Below are 18,640 nucleotides of genomic sequence, written 5' to 3'. Positions count from 1 at the left end.
CCCTAATTTGATAAACAAATAAACATATGTAACATATATAATTTTAAAAGCAATATGCACAATGATATTTCAGAACATGACTAACAATATAATAGGGAAACTATTAAAAATTACGTATTCACCAAATGTTTGATATTAGAAAAATAAGTATTTTTCATTTTTGTTTTATCTCCAACATTACATAAAAGCAAATTAAATCAATTGGAAACGTAAATTAAATTTCAATATGATACAAATTTAATACATGAATGACATCACAATGGAAGAAATAGTTCATTAACAACAAAACATTGGATTAGTGAGCCCAAAATTGTAGATATTTCATAATTTAACATATATTGAATAATTATATGTTAAAAATTATTGTTAGTATTTCAAAGGTAACACAATATTTTTTGTATTATTGTTTTTTGAACTTGCAAAAAAATTATGTTACAATGTAGTTCATATGTTGATATAAATGTCATTAATAACAATTTCATATGTATAATTGAGCATATAATGTATTCTCTAGTATATATATACACACTACTAGTTAGAGACATTGGGACTCTCTTTTGTCTCTCTAGCCTCTCTCTTTCTCAACTAGGATTTTGAGAGTCGACTCTCAAATCTAGAATTCATACCTGCCACTTTTTCATTTTTGGGTACTTTCTCCCTTTTTTGTCTTGGTTCTTCCAAGCCATCTTTTTATCTCTTTTTCTCAATAAAATCAATATTTAATCCTTTTTAGATAAAATCTTGTTAAATACCTTGTTATCAAGGTTGTTATGTGCCCATCTTTTGTGATTTTAATGTTCTCTTTTGATATTTTTGTGTATTACGGGTTTAATAATTTTTTTGAGAAGAATTTGTATGATATTTGGGGAGATCCATAAAATTCACATCAAATATGGGACGGTGGTGGATAGTAGAAGTGCTTATTTTTTACAACAAAAAAAACTATTCTTAACTCTGAACATTGGACTACTAGTTTCACAAGTAATGATGCAGGTTGGATTACCCAAAGATGTCATTGTAATACTTTCTAGATTCAAGAATTTGCATATTATAGGTGTTAAACCATGTGAAAATAAAACATCTATTTGTTTAGCTTATTTTTGGTTTACAATCAAATTTCATTTTACAGTTAGGAGGTTTGTTCCGGCTGTGTTTTAATGTTTTAATGAAATTTTTGCTTTTTCGTCAAAAAAAGATAGAAAAATTCGGTGTTAAGCGTGGATTCAATTTTGCAAAATACATATATATATATCAATCTTCCAAAAACACTGAAATTTATAAGATTCTTTAATTAAAAAGAAAAATAATTATTTTAATTTTGGTAAAAGTTGTATATAAGATTCAAATCATAAATAATTATTTATAAAAAAATCAAAAAATTAATTATCAAATTTTATACAATAACAAATCATGAAAGAAAATAATTAGTCTGGATAATTTAAATTTAATATCTATACTTAGTGTTCATATATTTTTAATAATGAAGAACAGATAAACTTGGAATACACAAATTTGAATGAAAGTCACGAGGCAACCAAATTTAAAATTAAAATTTTACAACATATTGTTTCAATAAATTCGTCTGTTATGCTTTCCGCTTTATCGATCATGCTTATTTATTCATAATTAATTGACGTGAATCGATAAAAAAAGAAATAAATAAAAACATTTGAGTAATACAATAATCATATATAGTCCCTATACAATAATCAAATTTTAGTTTAAATCTAAATTAATTTATAGTATAGCTAGTATTTAAACAAGAGTTAAAAACAAAATCAGATATAAAACATTAAAATTAAAAGTGAAGATATAAAGGAAGAGACAAAATATAACAATGAGGTTTTCGTTAAAATATCCAAATTGTAATTTTTTTATATAAAAATAATGTATAATGGACATGAATTATAACTTTTTCAATCTCTTATGCATGTTTGTGCATTGTCCAACCTCATAAGCAATTTTTACTGTATTTTTGAAAATAAGTTAGAAAATATGGGTATTTTGATAAATTTCCTATAATATATATGTTGTTCAACAACAACATACACGGGCGAACAACACACAAAAGCTTGTTGAATACACTATATTGAATTTAATTATAAAATGCATCGTCGGGCTCATATCTCTAATTGCTGACATTTAGGTGATATAAAATGACATATTAAACATCTGTTTCTTTAATAAAAAGTGATGTTTAATTTAGTGTCTAGACATGAGTGTTTTCTAGAATGAAGTGATGTCTATGTATCATTTAGAGTTGAACATGTTAGTCTTTAACATCAGTTGTTTGTCTAAAACTGATGTACATGTGTTTTTTGACATCACTTTTTTTGGTTAAAAGTGATGTTTATAATGTTACTTGACATCAGTTTTATCTTAAACAAAGTGATTTCTATGTTTCAACCTGGATTTCTTTGACATCAGTTTTTTATCTTAAAGTGATGTACATTATCCTTTTTTGACATCATCTTTTCTTAATTGAAAGTGATGTGTAAGAAGTTTATAGACCAAAGTGTGTAAAGTTTTACATCACTAGTTTTCTAAAAAAGCGATGTACTCATTACTAATAGACATTTGTTATAAATAAAACCGATATCCTTTACTATATAACCACTAAAACATTGGAATAACAGGCATCCACACAAATACAACCAGTCAATCATTCATACATTGAACCATTCAATCATCCAAAAACCACCAACACCAACCCCATCATCTCCATCAATCATCCAAAAATCACTAACACCAACCCCATCATCTGCATCAATCATTCACACTACACCATAGAATGGCTATGGCAACCACATTTCTAAAAATTTGAGAAATGATGCTGCAATTGGTAGACCATTGTATATATATTGCAAGGACTTTTAAAATTATTGCAATTGAAGTGCAAAAAAAGAAAAAGGTTAACAATTAGCTATCTATTGTAACAAGAGTTGTTAGGCGTTGCAGTACATTAAAAAAATTAGCCAAATAAATGGCGGGCTTCTGAAACATTGCTGGGCGGGATTTTACTAAAAGACTTGCCGGGCTTCCCAAAATAAAATAAAAAAAAAAGAAAAACAAAAGAGGTTCGTAGAAGAACAAAACAGTTGGACATTATATTTTCAGACAAAGTAAACACAACTGGAAGAAGAACAAAGCTCATAAACACAACTCAAAGAGAGGAGAATCTGAGGAGAATCTGAGGAGAAACACAGCTCGTAGAAGTTTGAAGCTCCAAAAAGGTAAAACACAGATCCTTGCTTCAAATCTTTTTCCCTAAATCGATTATAAGTTTGATTACAAAATACCATGTGATTGTTCTTCTTTCAAATCTTAATTGATTATGTTTTCTATGTTCAATCTTGTTTCTTATCCTCAAAATACATTTTAATCGATTGTGCATGTTCTATTTTTTTGTTTTAGTTGTTTTGTTTAATCGGTTGTGTATAATTTTAATTAGGGATTTTGTTTTGTGATTATTGTATGAGTACTGACTATGTTGTCATCGATTATAACTTTGTTTGTTTATTTTTTGATTTAGTGATAACTATGAGATCTTTCAATATGAATTTTAATTAGGAATGGTTAGGCTTGTATTGATAAAATCTCATTTTATAAATGAGATTTTATAATTATGATTATATAATTTATGATGTATGTCTTTTGTTTCTTTCTTTGTGTAGAAAATAGGTTTGTGAACAATCAATATGACTTGGGTTTCACTTCCAAAGTACAGTGAGGCCTATAGTAATGGGGTGACATATTTTATACAAAATGCTTTCGATAATTTTGCCACAGGATCTGAACTAAGATGCCCTTGCAAAGATTGTAGTAATCATTTCTGGTTTTCTGAAGAAGACGTGTATGACCATCTCGTTAGTAACGGTCTGTGTCCATCGTTTGTTAATTGGGTATATGAAGTGTCAACCCCTAAGTTTAAAAAAGTTGATCAGGAGATGGATTGTGATAGTGGTATGGGCGTAGGTGAAGATTTTGATAAAATGATTCGTGATGAAAGTAGAGTTAGGAATGGAATGAATAACACAGCAAAAAGGTTTTATAAGCTTGTTGAGGAAGGGAAACAACCTTTGTATCCGGGGTGTGAACAATTTACTCTTTTAGGATTTGTAGTGAAACTTTACTTATTAAAGTGCACTCATGGTTTTACTGAGGGTGCCTTTAGCGGTATTCTGAAGTTGATAAAGGAGGCATTTCCTGATGTTAATCTGCCTTCTTCTTTTAAGGTGGCCAAAAATATGATTAGAGAATTAGGTCTTGATTATCAGAAAATACACGCTTGTCCCAATGATTGCATGTTGTATTGGGGGGAAAATTTAAACTTAACAAAGTGCAAATTTTGTGGGGTTTCAAGATGGAAACTCCTAAAAAACAGGACTGATGCACCTGTTTCTCCTGACTTGGAAGAAAAAAAGTCGAAAGTTCCTGCAAAAGTCTTACGATATTTCCCGTTGAAACCAAGGCTCCAACGCTTATTCATGTGTAAGGACTACTCTAAACTAATGACATGGCATGCACTAGAAAGAACAAAAGATGGAAAGCTACGACATGCGGCCGATGCAGAGGTTTGGAAGTCGATGGATGCTAACCGTCCAAATTTTGCAGCGGACCCTCGAAATATCAGGTTAGGTTTAGCGACAGATGGGATTAATCCTTATCGATCGATGAATATAAGTCACAACACTTGGCCAATTATTCTAGTGAATTATAATCTTCCTCCTTGGTTGATTACAAAACCTGAAAACTTAATTCTTTCGACACTAGTCCCTGGACCCGTGTACCCTGGTAATGATATAGATGTATATATGCAGCCACTCATCGCTGAGTTGAAAGAATTATGGGAAGTAGGTTTACAAACCTACGATACCTATGCTGATGAAACATTCATGTTACGTTCGAGTCTTCTCTGGACCATTAGTGATTTTCCAGGGTATGCCATTTTATCGGGTTGGAGCACGAAGGGTAAGTTAGGTTGTCCGAATTGCCATTACTGTACTTCTTCATTATATTTGAAGCATAGCCGTAAAGTCTGCTATATGAACCACAGAAAATTTCTATCTCCTGACCACAAGCATAGGTTTGATACTAGAAGATTTAATGGTAAGGTTGAAACTGATGTTTGCCCCCCTCCATTATCTGGAAAGGATATTGAAGAATTATTGCACGGATATGAAAATTATTTTGGGAAACGAGATGCAAAGAAGAGGAAAAGGGGTGCAGATTGTCCATTTAAAAAGAAGTCTATATTCTTTCAATTACCATATTGGAGAGATAATTTAATTCGACATAATCTAGATGTCATGCATATAGAAAAAAATATATGTGATAAAATAATAGGGACTTTGTTGAATATGGGTGGCAAGACGAAAGACCATATCAGTGCCCGAAAAGATTTGCAGGAAATGGGTATTCGAAAGGTTCTTCATCCCATTAAAATTGGAGATAGCAATCGCTATGAAATCAGGGCAGCAACTTTTGACATGACGAAAAAAGAAAAAGAAAGCTTTTGTACATTATTCATGGACGCTAAGTTGCCCCACGGAACTGCATCTAATATCAGTCGATGTGTAAATGTAGCTGAACGAAAGATATTCGGGTATAAAAGTCATGATGCGCACTTTATACTCCAGTATCTACTACAATTTGCTGCTGTAAAGAACTTAAAACCAGAGGTCGCAATACCTTTAGTCAGATTAGGTGCATTTTTCCGGGGGATATACGGAAAAGTGTTGGAGCTGGAAGAAGTTCATAAGTTGCAGGAGGAAGTTATTGAAATACTCTGCCAATTAGAAATTAACTTCCCGCCTGCATTTTTTGACATCATGGTTCACCTTCCAGTTCACTTGTGTAAGGAAGTGGAATTTGGGGGACCGGTGCATCTAAGATGGATGTTTGGTATTGAGAGATATCTAGGTAAATTGAAGTCATATGTCCGAAATAGAAGTAAACCAGAAGGGTTTATAGCAGAAAGGTACCTGGCAGAAGAATGCGTGACATTTTGTTCCAGATTTCTAACTAATAGTAGAAAAACAGAGGTTGAGAAGAACATAAAAGTTGGATACCCCATTGGTTCGAGGAGAAACAAAGATGGAAAGTCTGTCTACTTGGCGGAACATGTTTGGATAAATGCTCATCGGTACATACTATTCAACAGTGGAAATGTCGAGATTGAGAATCTTATCGAGTACGTTCTTATTCCCTTTATATGTTCAAGTTAATATAGTAGTTTAAACTAGGAATATAGATGGTAATTTTAATTTCATTTGGTGTACAAATTGTAGGGAACATCGTATTTTATATGATAATGAGGCAAAGACAAAGAAATACAAAAAAGAAAGAACACATACTCTAGAATTTCATAACTGGTTAAAGGCTAAGGTTGAGAAAAGAACTGAAAATACATTGGAATTATCAAATTTGGCAAGGGGGCCTCAACGAGCAGCGAAAAAATTTAGTGGATATGTCATAAATGGATTCAGATTTCACACCAGGAAAAGGGATACCAACTGTACTACACAAAATAGCGGTGTCATCTTGACAGCTCTAACCACCAGTTTTGCGAGTTCGAAGGATCAAAATCCAACAGTTGGGGATGTTATTTACTACGGAGCAATTGAAGAGATTATTGAAGTAGATTATTGGGGTGCATTTACAGTTGTTTTGTTTAGGTGCATTTGGTATCAAAAGGATAAGGACTGCTTTGGGCTCACACGTGTCAATTTCAGTAAATTATGTCAAAAGGATGATCCATTTGTACTAGCTACACAAGTACAACAGGTATTCTACATTCAAGATTGTACCGAAAAGAACTTGTGGTTTGTTGTTAAGAAACTACCGAAAGAGCACAATGGAATAGACGAGGAAACTGATGATATGCTTGAAGATCTTTGCGGACCTACCATGCATGATACTGAACTTGAATACCCATTTCAGAAACAAACTGATGATGTGACTTGGCATAGGGATGACATCCCGAATGAAAATGTGTCATCCGGTGAAGAGGAAGAAGATCATGATGATGACCATGATGAATGAATGGACATGCTGACTTCTTTATTTCTGTTTTTTATGCTCATCTGTTGCTTTTAATTATGAAAAACTTTGTACCACTACTTGTAACGTATTCCTGATTGCTTGTAAAATTTGATGATCAGTTCACTTGTTATTTGCTACTTGTTGTTTGTTGTAACTTATTCCTGATTGTTTGTTATTTAATTTTTATATTTCACTCGTTACTTGATAGTAATTGATTATATCTGTATAATGTGGGGACTAATTAATATTCATGTTCATGTTATTTTCAGGTTATGGAAGAAAACTATTTTTTCCTCAGGTTCCACCATAAGGGCCAGTTTCAAAAAACCAAATACACAAATGTAACAACTACAACAATTAATGCAGCTGCGGATCCTGATAGATTTTCATTCTCGGTACTGATGGAGTATGTTAAAGATGACCTTGGATATACATAAATTAGAGGAGTTTATGCGAAGAAAGAAGATGGATGGAAACTACTGATGACTGATAAAGATGTAGATGATCTTGTAGCAGGGGTAAAACTTGGTTCTTTCTTGGATATTTACGTTGACAATATGGTGGACACGGTTATTTGCTCTTGATCTTACACAGTTGCAAAGGCCTCCTGTCAATGAAGGGATTGGTACAATGGAGGCATTTGTTGATTTACAAAAACGTAAAAAAGATGCGGAACAACAAATGCGTGTCAATGATGATGAAAATTGTGATGGTAATAACTTCCAAACTGTTGTGGATAGTGTCTTCGAAATAGGTTTGTTTCAAATAGTAGGTAATGGTCTTATTTTTTATATCAGGAATACGCATATTTATTTGTGGCTATTTTTGTAGGTGAATCTAGTACCAAAAGTACAAGGCGTAGAGGACCTACGAAAATGAATCATGTTTTCACAAGGAGACTCGATGAAAGGCCAATTATTAATTTAAATCGTGACCTCCAGCCCGTGTCAAAGGAAAAAAAGGTCATTACTGAATTCAGTAGTTTTATCGGGACGATAGCAAGGCTGTACATCCCACTTGATTATGTAAATTGGTCTAAAGTTCCTGAAGCAATAAAAGATGGATGGTGGGAATATATGAAGGTAAAAAGCACTTTAATTGTTTTTTACTAAACATGTTCAGTATTTTTTTTCTAAATTAACTTGTTCTGTGTTTTAACACAGTATTTTATGTAAATTGTGTTGTTCTTATTATTTATTCTAGTGACGTAAATTGTGCAATAACCTGTTTTTTTATCATAATGTTTCTTTAATTCTTGATTCATATCATTTCCTTGTTAGACAAAAATACTGGTTTGTTTATCGTAAATAGTTGCTTCTTTCTTGATTCTTATCCGTATTTTTATATACCTTATTAGACAAAGTACATAATTCCTGAGGAAGGCAAGGATTGGGTAATTAAAAGCCTTGCTGATGACTGGAGGGTATATAAATCTCGTGTTAAGAGTGCATGCTATACCAAATTTGATACCGACGCTGAAAGGATGAAAAGCAGGCCTGCAAATATTCCAGTGGAACAGTTCAAGGTGCTTCTCAAGTACTGGAGTGATGAATCAGTCAAGAAAAAAGCTGAAACAAATAAAAAAAATCGAAAGAATGTGACTGATACTCATACTGCGGGGCGCACTAGTTTTGCTCAGATTCGTAATGAAATGGTATGACGTACCCATATTTGTTGTTTACCAGTCCCTTCATTAATTTCTTATAAGAAAACTGATACATTTTATTTTATTCTAGAAAATTGGTAAAGATGCCTGTGCACAAGAAACAAAGAAGGCAATTTATCCAAAAACCCGCAAAGGCCATAAAATGATGGTAAAAATAGCACTTTTATATTTCTTGACCAATTTTACAAGTATTTTTGCTCATAAATTGCATCTTCAGATTTTATGACAAATTTTATAAGTATTTTTGTTAATAATTAGCCCTGCTTTATTTTTTCATAAATTTTACAAGGAGAAATTGTATTTTATTGAAATTAATGTTTGTTGCTCAATTTTATACGTAGGAAAAGAAAAATGGAAAAACTCCTCAAGAATCAACTGATGAGGATGAGGAGATGGCAGATCTTGATCTTGCAGCTTATGGGCCTAACTGGCTTGTTGGAAGGAGTGGCATAACAAGGAAGACGAAGAAAAAATTGACAAAAGAGGGAAAAGCAGATTCTTCGGAACTGGAAAAAGCAACTGAAAATGCAGAAGAAGCTAAGGAAGATTTTTGGAAAACTTGGTGAACTAAATCCTGGTCTAAATATCGATGTTGAAGAACTATGTGCTCAAAGTTCTGCCGAGATTGATGAAAATGAAGATGATTATGAGGATGCAGAAAAAGTTAGCGACGATAATTGTGATGCAGATGGAGATGAAGATGAAGTTGCAGGGGCCATCTGATGTTTACTTTAATTTATCTTTAAGTTATCTGCAGTTTGCTATAGCTAGCTTCTTTTGTTAAATTCGAACTCGAATTTGGTTTAGTTGTGTGCGACTAAATTCTCTCGCGAATTTGGTGTAGCTAGCTATTGGTATTTTCAAATAGACTTAAATTATGAATGTTTGTAAGGATGATGTTGGGACAGCCTGAGAGCTGCTTTTAATTTGGTCATGGTACTTTTGAATGACAATTGCTTGGTTTTGTGGCATAAAAAATGCATGGCTAGTATATTTTACAAACAGTTCCTTTCAATTTTTTTTTAAAATACTGTTGCAATTATGTCCAAATTCGTTACCGTTCAAAATTACATCAGCCATAAAATATTGAAGTTGGTTCAAATTTTGTTGCAATATTTGTTAAATTTGACCTAAAATTCATTACAATAGGACCAGTTAATGTTGCCTTAAGCTGGTTATTTAGCAGACAAAAACATCTATTGCAATGATTTTACTGTGTTACTGTAAAAAATATTTTGTTGCTATATATTGTCTACTGCAATGAGGTTGTGTTGTTGCTATACATGGCTCAAAACGTTGTTATAGGACCCCTATTGCATCACCATCGGATGCAACGCCAAAATTTTCCATATTTGTTGCCATACTTTCTACTGCAACATAAAAAGCCCTTTAGGCAATAAATTTTTGTTGCTGCTATATGCATTCTATGGTGTAGTGTCAAAAACTACAGAATCTACATTATCAAATGTACAACCCCCAAAATTTGCAAAACTATACACCAACCCCAACATTCATAGACTTACATTCTTACTACACCTAACTGTCTAAATTTCCAAATGTATGCAAAAGAAAAGACCTTGAGTACAAGAAATGATCAGATATGCTCTTGGATGAACTGTAGAGCCTCAATGCGAACTTCATCTAGTTGTTCAATGCTGTAACACGATCAAGTCTTGGCCAACCAGTACAAATTCCAAACAAACAAAATTCAGTACATGAATGAAAAGTAACCATATCGAAAAGTAACCATATCTCAGTATATAGCAAACTGGAAGCGTCAAAGTAATACCTTTTTAGCAAAATTCAACTTGTCATCATCGATAATTTCTTTCATGTATTGCATTATTACATACGCACATTCAATCCCACCAGGTTATTTGGGAGATCCCTATTTTATTAATTGAAAGACAAATCAGGCATGTCAAATAAATTATATATATTAAGCACAAATATTAGGTACTCGATCTATTATACTTACACTAAGATACTTTGCCTTGGCCATATTGTTGCCCTAACCGGTTTCAGAGTTGTAACTTTTCAAAGCCCTGCATAAAAAACATAAAATCGCATACAATGTACAGAAATGAATATGCAATTATACCAACCTGTTACGTTAATAAAAATTAACCTTGACAACGCCTTTTCTAGTTCTGGAAATTTTATCAGGTGAGGTAGTGGATTCAGAATATATATTTCCCCTTCCCAGATAACGACCAAAATCCAATGCATACTATTTTCACAAAAAAACAAAGATAGATAGGACACATCACATAGAAGTTTGTACTGTACTATCCATGTTTTTAATTTTCAGTATTACAATAAGTACTTACTTCTGATTATGCGGAAGATAGAATTGGCGATCCGGGTTACCCTCTCTCAATCGGTTTAAAATGTATGCTTTAAAATCAGCATTTACCTGATATGTGGATCCGGGATCAATAAAAGAAAATGTCTCCACCACTTTTGGTATTTCACTAATCTCTGAATGCAAGTGCCTATCGAAAGAGTGCTGATATTAAAATGCAAGTTCTGTAAAATTACAACCATTAAAAAGAAATGATCATTAAAAAGAAAAAAAGGTAACTTACGCCATGTAACATGCAACTACTGCTTGGCCCGACATTTCAAACACCAATAAAGACACAATATTCTCATGCAAAAATAAATTGTTTTTTCGTGTCCAAACACGTCCGGCTCACATCGAACCAGGATACTGACCCCGATAGTTTTTAAATCTTTTTCTCAGATTAGGTCCTGTATACAACAAGAAGAAAATTATTAGCAACAAGTTTAGACACTAAATTAATTAAAAATAATGAGGGTTTCGAATTAGAAAAAACCCCAATTTATAAAATTACGGTTTCAAATTCAAAAATCCTCATCTTTTAAAACCGGTCTTCATGTAGAGAAGACCAGCTCGATTCAAGTAGATACAACACTTACCGAAGTAGAGAGGTTAACTGAAAGAGGTTTAACGGTGAGATTGAGAGTAGAGAGAGGTTCATAGAGAGAGAGAGAAAGAGAGGTTCCAGAGACAGGTTCGAGAGAGAGAGGTTCGAGAGAGAGAGAGGTTCGAGAGATTGTGATGGTGAGATGATGGTCAGAGTTCAGAGAGATTGTGAGGGGAGAGAGGTTCGATCGAGAGAGAGAGGTTCGAGATAGAGAGAGGTTCGAGAGAGAGAGGGGTTAGAGAGAGAGAACAGTTTACTGTTTTATAGATTTTAGTTTTGATTTTTTAGTTTTTTGTTTTTGTTTTGATTTTGTGTCTGTATATTGATTTGGAGGGAACGGAAATTTGGTTAAGGGGGAAAATTTTAGGATTCGGGGGAATTTAGAACTAAAACTGAATGAAAATTTGACTATGGGGGAAAGAAAAGGTGAACGCGAAATTATTTATATTAGGTGAATTTTAGACATCGGTTTAATTATAACCGATGTCTACAAAGAACAAAGACATCACAAAAACATGGGGTGATGTCAATACTTCTTTTAACATCCGTGGCAAAGTTAACCGATGTCTAATTTGTGATTTCTATTGACATTATTCTTGTAGTGACCTGTCCTCTCACCGATTTGTCTAATTTTTCAAATTTATCATGACGCCCAGTCATGTGGTTACTAGCCCCATTGTGTAGGTACCAAGTATTCTCCTCTATTTCCTTTGTGTTAGAGCGCACACCTTCAATTAAAAGTATTACTTCATCTACACAAATTTCATTCATAACCATCAAAAGTGCAGGTTCGTCGTCATTTATTTGTGTGAGGTTAGCTTCTCCTCGTTGCAGGCTGTTCCTTCTTGGTTTTCTACATTCAGCCCCAAAATGTCCATAAGCTCCACGATTGAAGCATTTAATTTTTCTTCTGTCAACTCTATCACATCCACCTTGACTATCTCTTCCCTGATGATAATCGTTTCCAAACTGTGACCCTCCTCGATTTGATTTATTCAGCCATTTATCGCGTGTAAGAAAGAGTTTTCCACTATTATTCTCATATTTTGACCATTCCTCCTCCGTCAATAAGAGTTGTTGTTCTTCTTTTCTATTTACCTGTCCAGATAACTGTTTCTTATGTGCCTGTAGAGAACCAATTACTTCCTCAACTGACATCATTCCCAGATTTCCAAATTGCTCAATGGCTGAAGCAATTTGTAGAAACTTGGTTGGAACCGCCTTTAGAAGCTTTTTAACAACATACTCTTCTCCAATTATCTCTCCAAGTGCCCTGATGTTTGCATCCATGCCATTTAATTTCATGCAGAAATTGTCTAAATTCTCCGAATCCTTCATGTTTAAGGACTCAAACTCAGCTTTAAGAGTTTGAGCCTTAGCCATCTTAACCTTCTCTGCACCCAATGATAGTGTATTAATCGATCCCCGAGCATCTTTAGCTATTTTTCACTCTGCAAGTGTCAACGTTAGGTCTTCTGGGATACCTTGATAGATTATGGCCAAAGCTCGTTTATCGATCTTATCGTCCACGTTGGCCAATAGATCTTTGGGCTCCATTGCATCCCACACATCGTATGTTTGCATATAAGATCTTATCTTTATAGCCCATGCAGTCACTACACCATAGATGGCCTATCGAAATTGTTTAATCGTGCATGTTACAAAATTATGTTACCTTAGGTATGCTCATCTTAGCCTACCGCAATGTAGTATTTTTGATGTTACCATAGCCTTTATAACATGTTACTATAGATTCAAAGTGTTACATACGAGTAACATGTAGGAATTTATGTTACAATAGGGTATTAATGGATAAAAAAGTAGTACATTTTATAAACAATTAAATATATATAATTATTTGACATGAAAATTAATCAATTTTTATAATATAATTAAGCAAAAATATTATTATTAGTTAAGATTGATAATTTTTTTTTTATTTTTATAAACTGTATTAATTAATAATTGATAATTTTTTATCAATAAAAAATTTAAACACTATTAAAACTTAAAATTTATTAAAAAAGAAATGAAATTAGCTGGGCTTTCAATCGGGCGGGCTCAAAATTTTCGGAGAGGCGGTAAAATTTCAGACATATCTTATCTCCCTCTCATTCTCTCTCATTCCCCCTCATTCTCTCTTTCTCATTCTGTCTCTCCTAGTGGCTAATTGGACTCGAGCTAGGGTTTCTATTAGTCTAAACATATCTTTCTCTCGGTATCTCTCAGTTTCCAATTGAACAATTATAGATTTGGGATTTCAAAATAAATTATAAGTCGGGGCTTCACTGTAGAAGGATTCAACCGGGTCTTCTTGTTTCTCAAAATAATTGGTTTGGGGCTTCACTAATATCGGGTCTTCTTATTTTATAATCGGTTCTTCTTCTACAATCGGGTGTCTGAATTAGGGTATTTTTCCAAACTGGATTTTATAACTAGGGTTTTTGTGTGTTATTGTTTTTTATATGTTTATTTGTTTGTAGATGCTTGCGGAGATTGGTGGTCTGTTTCAATGGTAAAAGCGACAGGGTTCCACATCTTCTCCATCGTCTCGTTTCGCCACCGCTTCGCCAATCTCATTGTCTCAACATCGGAATGGTACGTAAAATCACACAACTCATTGCTCTAATTACAAATTACATCTTAATTTTATCTCAATTTTAATTTAATTGTTTAAATGTGTACATAATAATTTGCGTCCGATAGAAAATTAGCAAATCCAATGAGAGAGATCAAGGTTCCGAAGCTCGTTCTCAATATCTCCGCTTTCGAGTGGTGTTCGTTTCACCAGAATCTCTAATATATATATATATATATATATATATATATATATATCCATACATTATTGGTATGTAATTATGTGTGTATAGATGTTTGTTGCTAATTATCATTTTGTATATGTTTTCAATTGATTCTATATATAGGTGCTGGAGACAAACCCCTGTTTTCTCTAAAGGTAGTTTTTCGTAACTTTTCGGGTTTTTATTTCTGTATATTCTGTTAATCAATTCAATATATGCATATGTTAGTCTTTATATGTCAGTTTGTTTTATTGTAACGGTGTAAGTAAATTCAAGCTAATAGTTTTGGATGGTAGTACCTAATTTAGGATATTAATGAAATCATTTATATGTTTGTAGTTGTGATTAGTGGTTGGGTAAGCAGAGGATTAAAGAAAAGTGTAGTTGTATTCCATTTTAATGTATTTGATAATATGTCTTACCTGAATATTGTTAGTCAAAGATTGTAGTATATTGAGAAGCCGGAATCCAGGTTAGTAATTTAAGGGCTGTCTCGGAGTATTTAGGAGATTTGTGCGTCATAAAAAGTATATTCATATCTAAAAATAGAATGCAGGGGAAGCAATTGCATATAATTTGAGAGCTATGTTTGGCCTGGAAGTACCAATAATATCAATTCTGACCGGTGAAGGTGGTTTAGGCGGTGCTCTTGCCATTGGTTGTAGCAATAAGTTATTTATGCTGGAAAATTCAGCATTCTATGTTGCAAGGTGATTTCTAGTTGTCTTTCTTTGTAACTCTTAATTACCTACCTAGAAAAAGTAATTCATGTCCTCTACCTCCCTACTAAATCACCTAGTTGTACTCCACTTGAAATATGGATATAAAGTAATGCTAAAACTAGAAAGAAGTTGAAACTTTGTCAGTTCTGAGAAGGTACCTAGTTGTACAGCTAACGACTCCAGACCAGGAAAGTTTCAGCCTCGCAATTAGCCGATTATCAACTAGAACATTTTAAAATATTAATCTTGTCTAGTTTGGTACTAAATTTTAATGCAGGAGTGTAGTTTTTGGTCAATGAGCAGGTGCTCCTGCTCCATAAAAATCTAAACTGAAATAAATGAATGTGCAAACACGAAGTTATATAAACCAGCTATTTTCCTACTCCCCATAACCCCTCTTATATGAACCAGCTATTTGTTATCAACAATCAGCAAATCATAAGCCTTGATTTTTATACAAGAGAGTAAACGAAAATGGCTAATTCCATTAGCATTCTCATGCTTGTAACTCTTCTAACATTTGCACCACTCTGCTTCTCTCGTAAAACTAATACAGGTTATCTATACCCTCAGTTTTATTATCGTTCTTTCCCATCGGCGGTCCAGATAGTCAAGTATATTGTTTCCAATGCTATTACAAAAGATACTCGTATGGCTGCTTCCCTACTCCGCCTCCATTTCCATGACTGCTTTGTCAAGGTTTAAATCAACCAAGGTTACAATAACTGGCTGATCTTCTATTAAGAGTGCATGTCTAATGTCTAATTAATTCATTGTTTCACCATGCAAGGCTGTGATGCATCAATACGTGGTTTTGATGTTATCGAAACTCTAACCCTAACTGAAACTCTGTACGTGGTTTTGATGTTATCGACCAGATAAAATTGACACTCAAGAGAGAGTGCCCTCAGACAGTCTCTTGTGCTGATATCATGGCTCTGGATGCTAGGGACTCTACTGTTTTGGTAAATTTAAACATTTTGCATGCAATTTCTTTTGCTACAAATAAAATAGTTCATGTCATTATTACCATAAATTGTTCGATTTATACATCATATATATACATGCACCAGACTTACCTCTCTAGTATGACAAGTGAACTGAATAGTACTATAACCTTACATGAAAAACATAAAACTGATCATTTCCTATTTTGTATGTAGACTAGGGGACCTAGCTGGGAGGTTTCATTAGGAAGAAGGGACTCGAGAGGTGCGCGCTTGAGTGGCTCTAACTACAATATTCCTGCTCCAAACAACACTTTTCAGACAATACTGACCAAATTTAAGCTACAAGGACTTGATATAGTTGACCTTGTGGCACTATCTGGTAAGTTTTGCTGATTTTTGTTGAAGCATTCAGGACTATTGACTATACTATAATATATAATTTTAGAATTTCTTAGTGCATAAATTGTGAAGAAATTATGAAGAAAAAAGGGCTATTTATTTTTTTAAAAGAACTAAAATTTCATAGGTTTCAAGGTTGCCTTGTGCAGAGAGTATATAGTTGTCCAGAAATTAATTTACATATACCACTAACTAAATCAATATAGTAGATGCTTCTTATGATTATATATTTAAAGACTGGTCGATATAAGCTAATGCCTATTTTAGTAAAATGTAAAATGAAAATATTACTTGTTAAATTTTGTGACAGTTGTGGTTTTACCAAAGGCTATTTATTTGATTTCTGAAATTTTTACATTATATGTTACTTGTAGTGGAAAAGCTGCTTATGGAATGATAAAGCAGATGGCTGGGAATCCAACCAAATGGGAAGGGAGAAGAGTCCTTTTCATTCACCCTGGTAGACTCCCATGTACTTGTATGGCAAGGTCAAGAAAGCTTGATCCAGTAATCGGAAGAGATGATGAAATAAGGAGATGCATACAGATTCTTTCAAGGAGAACAAAGAATAATCATGTTCTTAAATACCGTAATTGGAGCTAAATAACGTGGAGATGCATACAGATTCTTTGTTTGGTTGTTTGAATTGTTTATTTTATTGACTTGTATGAAAAACAGGTTTATCGCATGTTCAATTTACAAACAAATCATGTCAATTTTTTTTGAGAAATATGTTACATTAGGTACTTCAATATTACAAACAAATTAGTATAATATAACATAAATTATTATAAAAACGTTTATAGTAGGGAAAAATGTTACAATGATTTGGTGACCCACATGTGAGGCCCACAGTGGTCATACATGTGGGGCCCATTTTTTTTTTGCAAATTCTAAGTGCAAAGGTAACATGTATAGTGTGATACTATAGACATACTTTGATGTTACCTTTGAACCTTATTGTAATATAAAATTCAAGGTTGCATCAGGGTAAAAGAATGTTACCTTAGGGGCCAAAGGTAACTCAAAAAAAGCAACTTAATTTTTATGTTACCTTAGGCCTTTTTCTGGCTGTGGTAACACTTTTTTGGGCATGTTGTAACATTTTCTTGGTGTTGATGTTGTTTATTTATGGTGTAATGAGTGTAGTTAGTCCTCGTCAATATGGGATAGCTTAGGCCGATTTGTCCTTCATTGCCCATACTTGATTCAATTGTCATGCTTGTCAATAGAATGCTCACCAGGTGGAAGAAAGCTCTAATACCTGATGTTAAGATTAAACTAATAATGAAGGAATTAAGCTGATAGTTTTCTAAATGAAAATACAACTGGGATTATTATTGAATTATGTGAATAATACAGAACTTATAGATGAGATAACTGACACTCAAAGCACCTAAAGACCAAGGATATTCACCTGTTTTTTCTCCACGTATACTCAACTGGACTCCTACTAAATAGCAAGTACATAAGACCAAGTCTGATACTACAACGTACACTTCGTTTATTCATACACAAACTAATATTAAATAAAATAAATAGAAAATAAGACATGTTTAGATTAAGACCCAACAATATATATGTATATATATATATAGTTAGAGTATGGTGCTTATCAAGTTGTAGAATATGTAAAGAGCGGGTTAGAGTATGTCTAGAGTATGAAGCTCTTCCTTCACCTTTATTCCAAGGTCCTTTTTTCTCTTTCATCAAATCGCCATTTCTTGTTCTCTTTCTCCTTGCTCCTCCTTTCACTTTCTCCTCTCACGCTTCTAGTTTTCTTGCTCCTTTCTCCTCCCTCTATATTTGAGCACCCGTTTTGCTGTGTTTATTTTAGATTATGGGCTCCCGAAATATTCACTTTTTATAAATATTCACTTTTTCCTACATACATACTGTTGTGGAATAAAAACCCGTCTACTTTAGTATATAATGCTAGGGTTGGTGAGCTTCGTGCTTTAATGGCTGCTCTTGCATTCGGGATTATCGGTCCTAGCAAGATGCCTACGTATCTCTGTGTTGTAGAGAATCAAGCCAAAAGACGTAGTTCTAGATTGAGTGGTAGAACCCTTTATATAGTGGTGAGTCTTGGGTTACACTTCTGTTG

General features: G+C 33.4%; 2 protein-coding genes across 2 annotated transcripts; one reads left to right on the top strand and one right to left on the bottom strand.

Annotated features, from left to right (window-relative positions):
• Positions 1 to 3,698: 3,698 nt before the first annotated feature.
• LOC141700302 (uncharacterized) lies at positions 3,699 to 7,044 on the top strand. Its single transcript, XM_074504097.1, has 2 exons — positions 3,699 to 6,193; positions 6,291 to 7,044. The coding sequence occupies exons 1-2, from the start codon at positions 3,699 to 3,701 to the stop codon at positions 7,042 to 7,044; spliced, it is 3,249 nt and encodes a 1,082-aa protein (XP_074360198.1).
• A 3,687-nt stretch (positions 7,045 to 10,731) lies between these two features.
• On the bottom strand, positions 10,732 to 13,044 carry LOC141700301 (uncharacterized). Its single transcript, XM_074504096.1, has 4 exons — positions 12,268 to 13,044; positions 11,127 to 11,219; positions 10,839 to 10,940; positions 10,732 to 10,755 (listed from the first exon to the last, which is right to left on the bottom strand). The coding sequence occupies exons 1-4, from the start codon at positions 13,042 to 13,044 to the stop codon at positions 10,732 to 10,734; spliced, it is 996 nt and encodes a 331-aa protein (XP_074360197.1).
• Between the last annotated feature and the right edge of the window lie 5,596 nt (positions 13,045 to 18,640).

This window comes from Apium graveolens, unplaced genomic scaffold (genome assembly GCF_009905375.1).
Source record: "Apium graveolens cultivar Ventura unplaced genomic scaffold, ASM990537v1 ctg2072, whole genome shotgun sequence".
NCBI lineage: Eukaryota > Viridiplantae > Streptophyta > Magnoliopsida > Apiales > Apiaceae > Apium > Apium graveolens.
The sequence above is the reverse complement of the archived record's forward strand: the minus strand, read 5'-3'. Positions and strand labels throughout refer to the sequence as shown.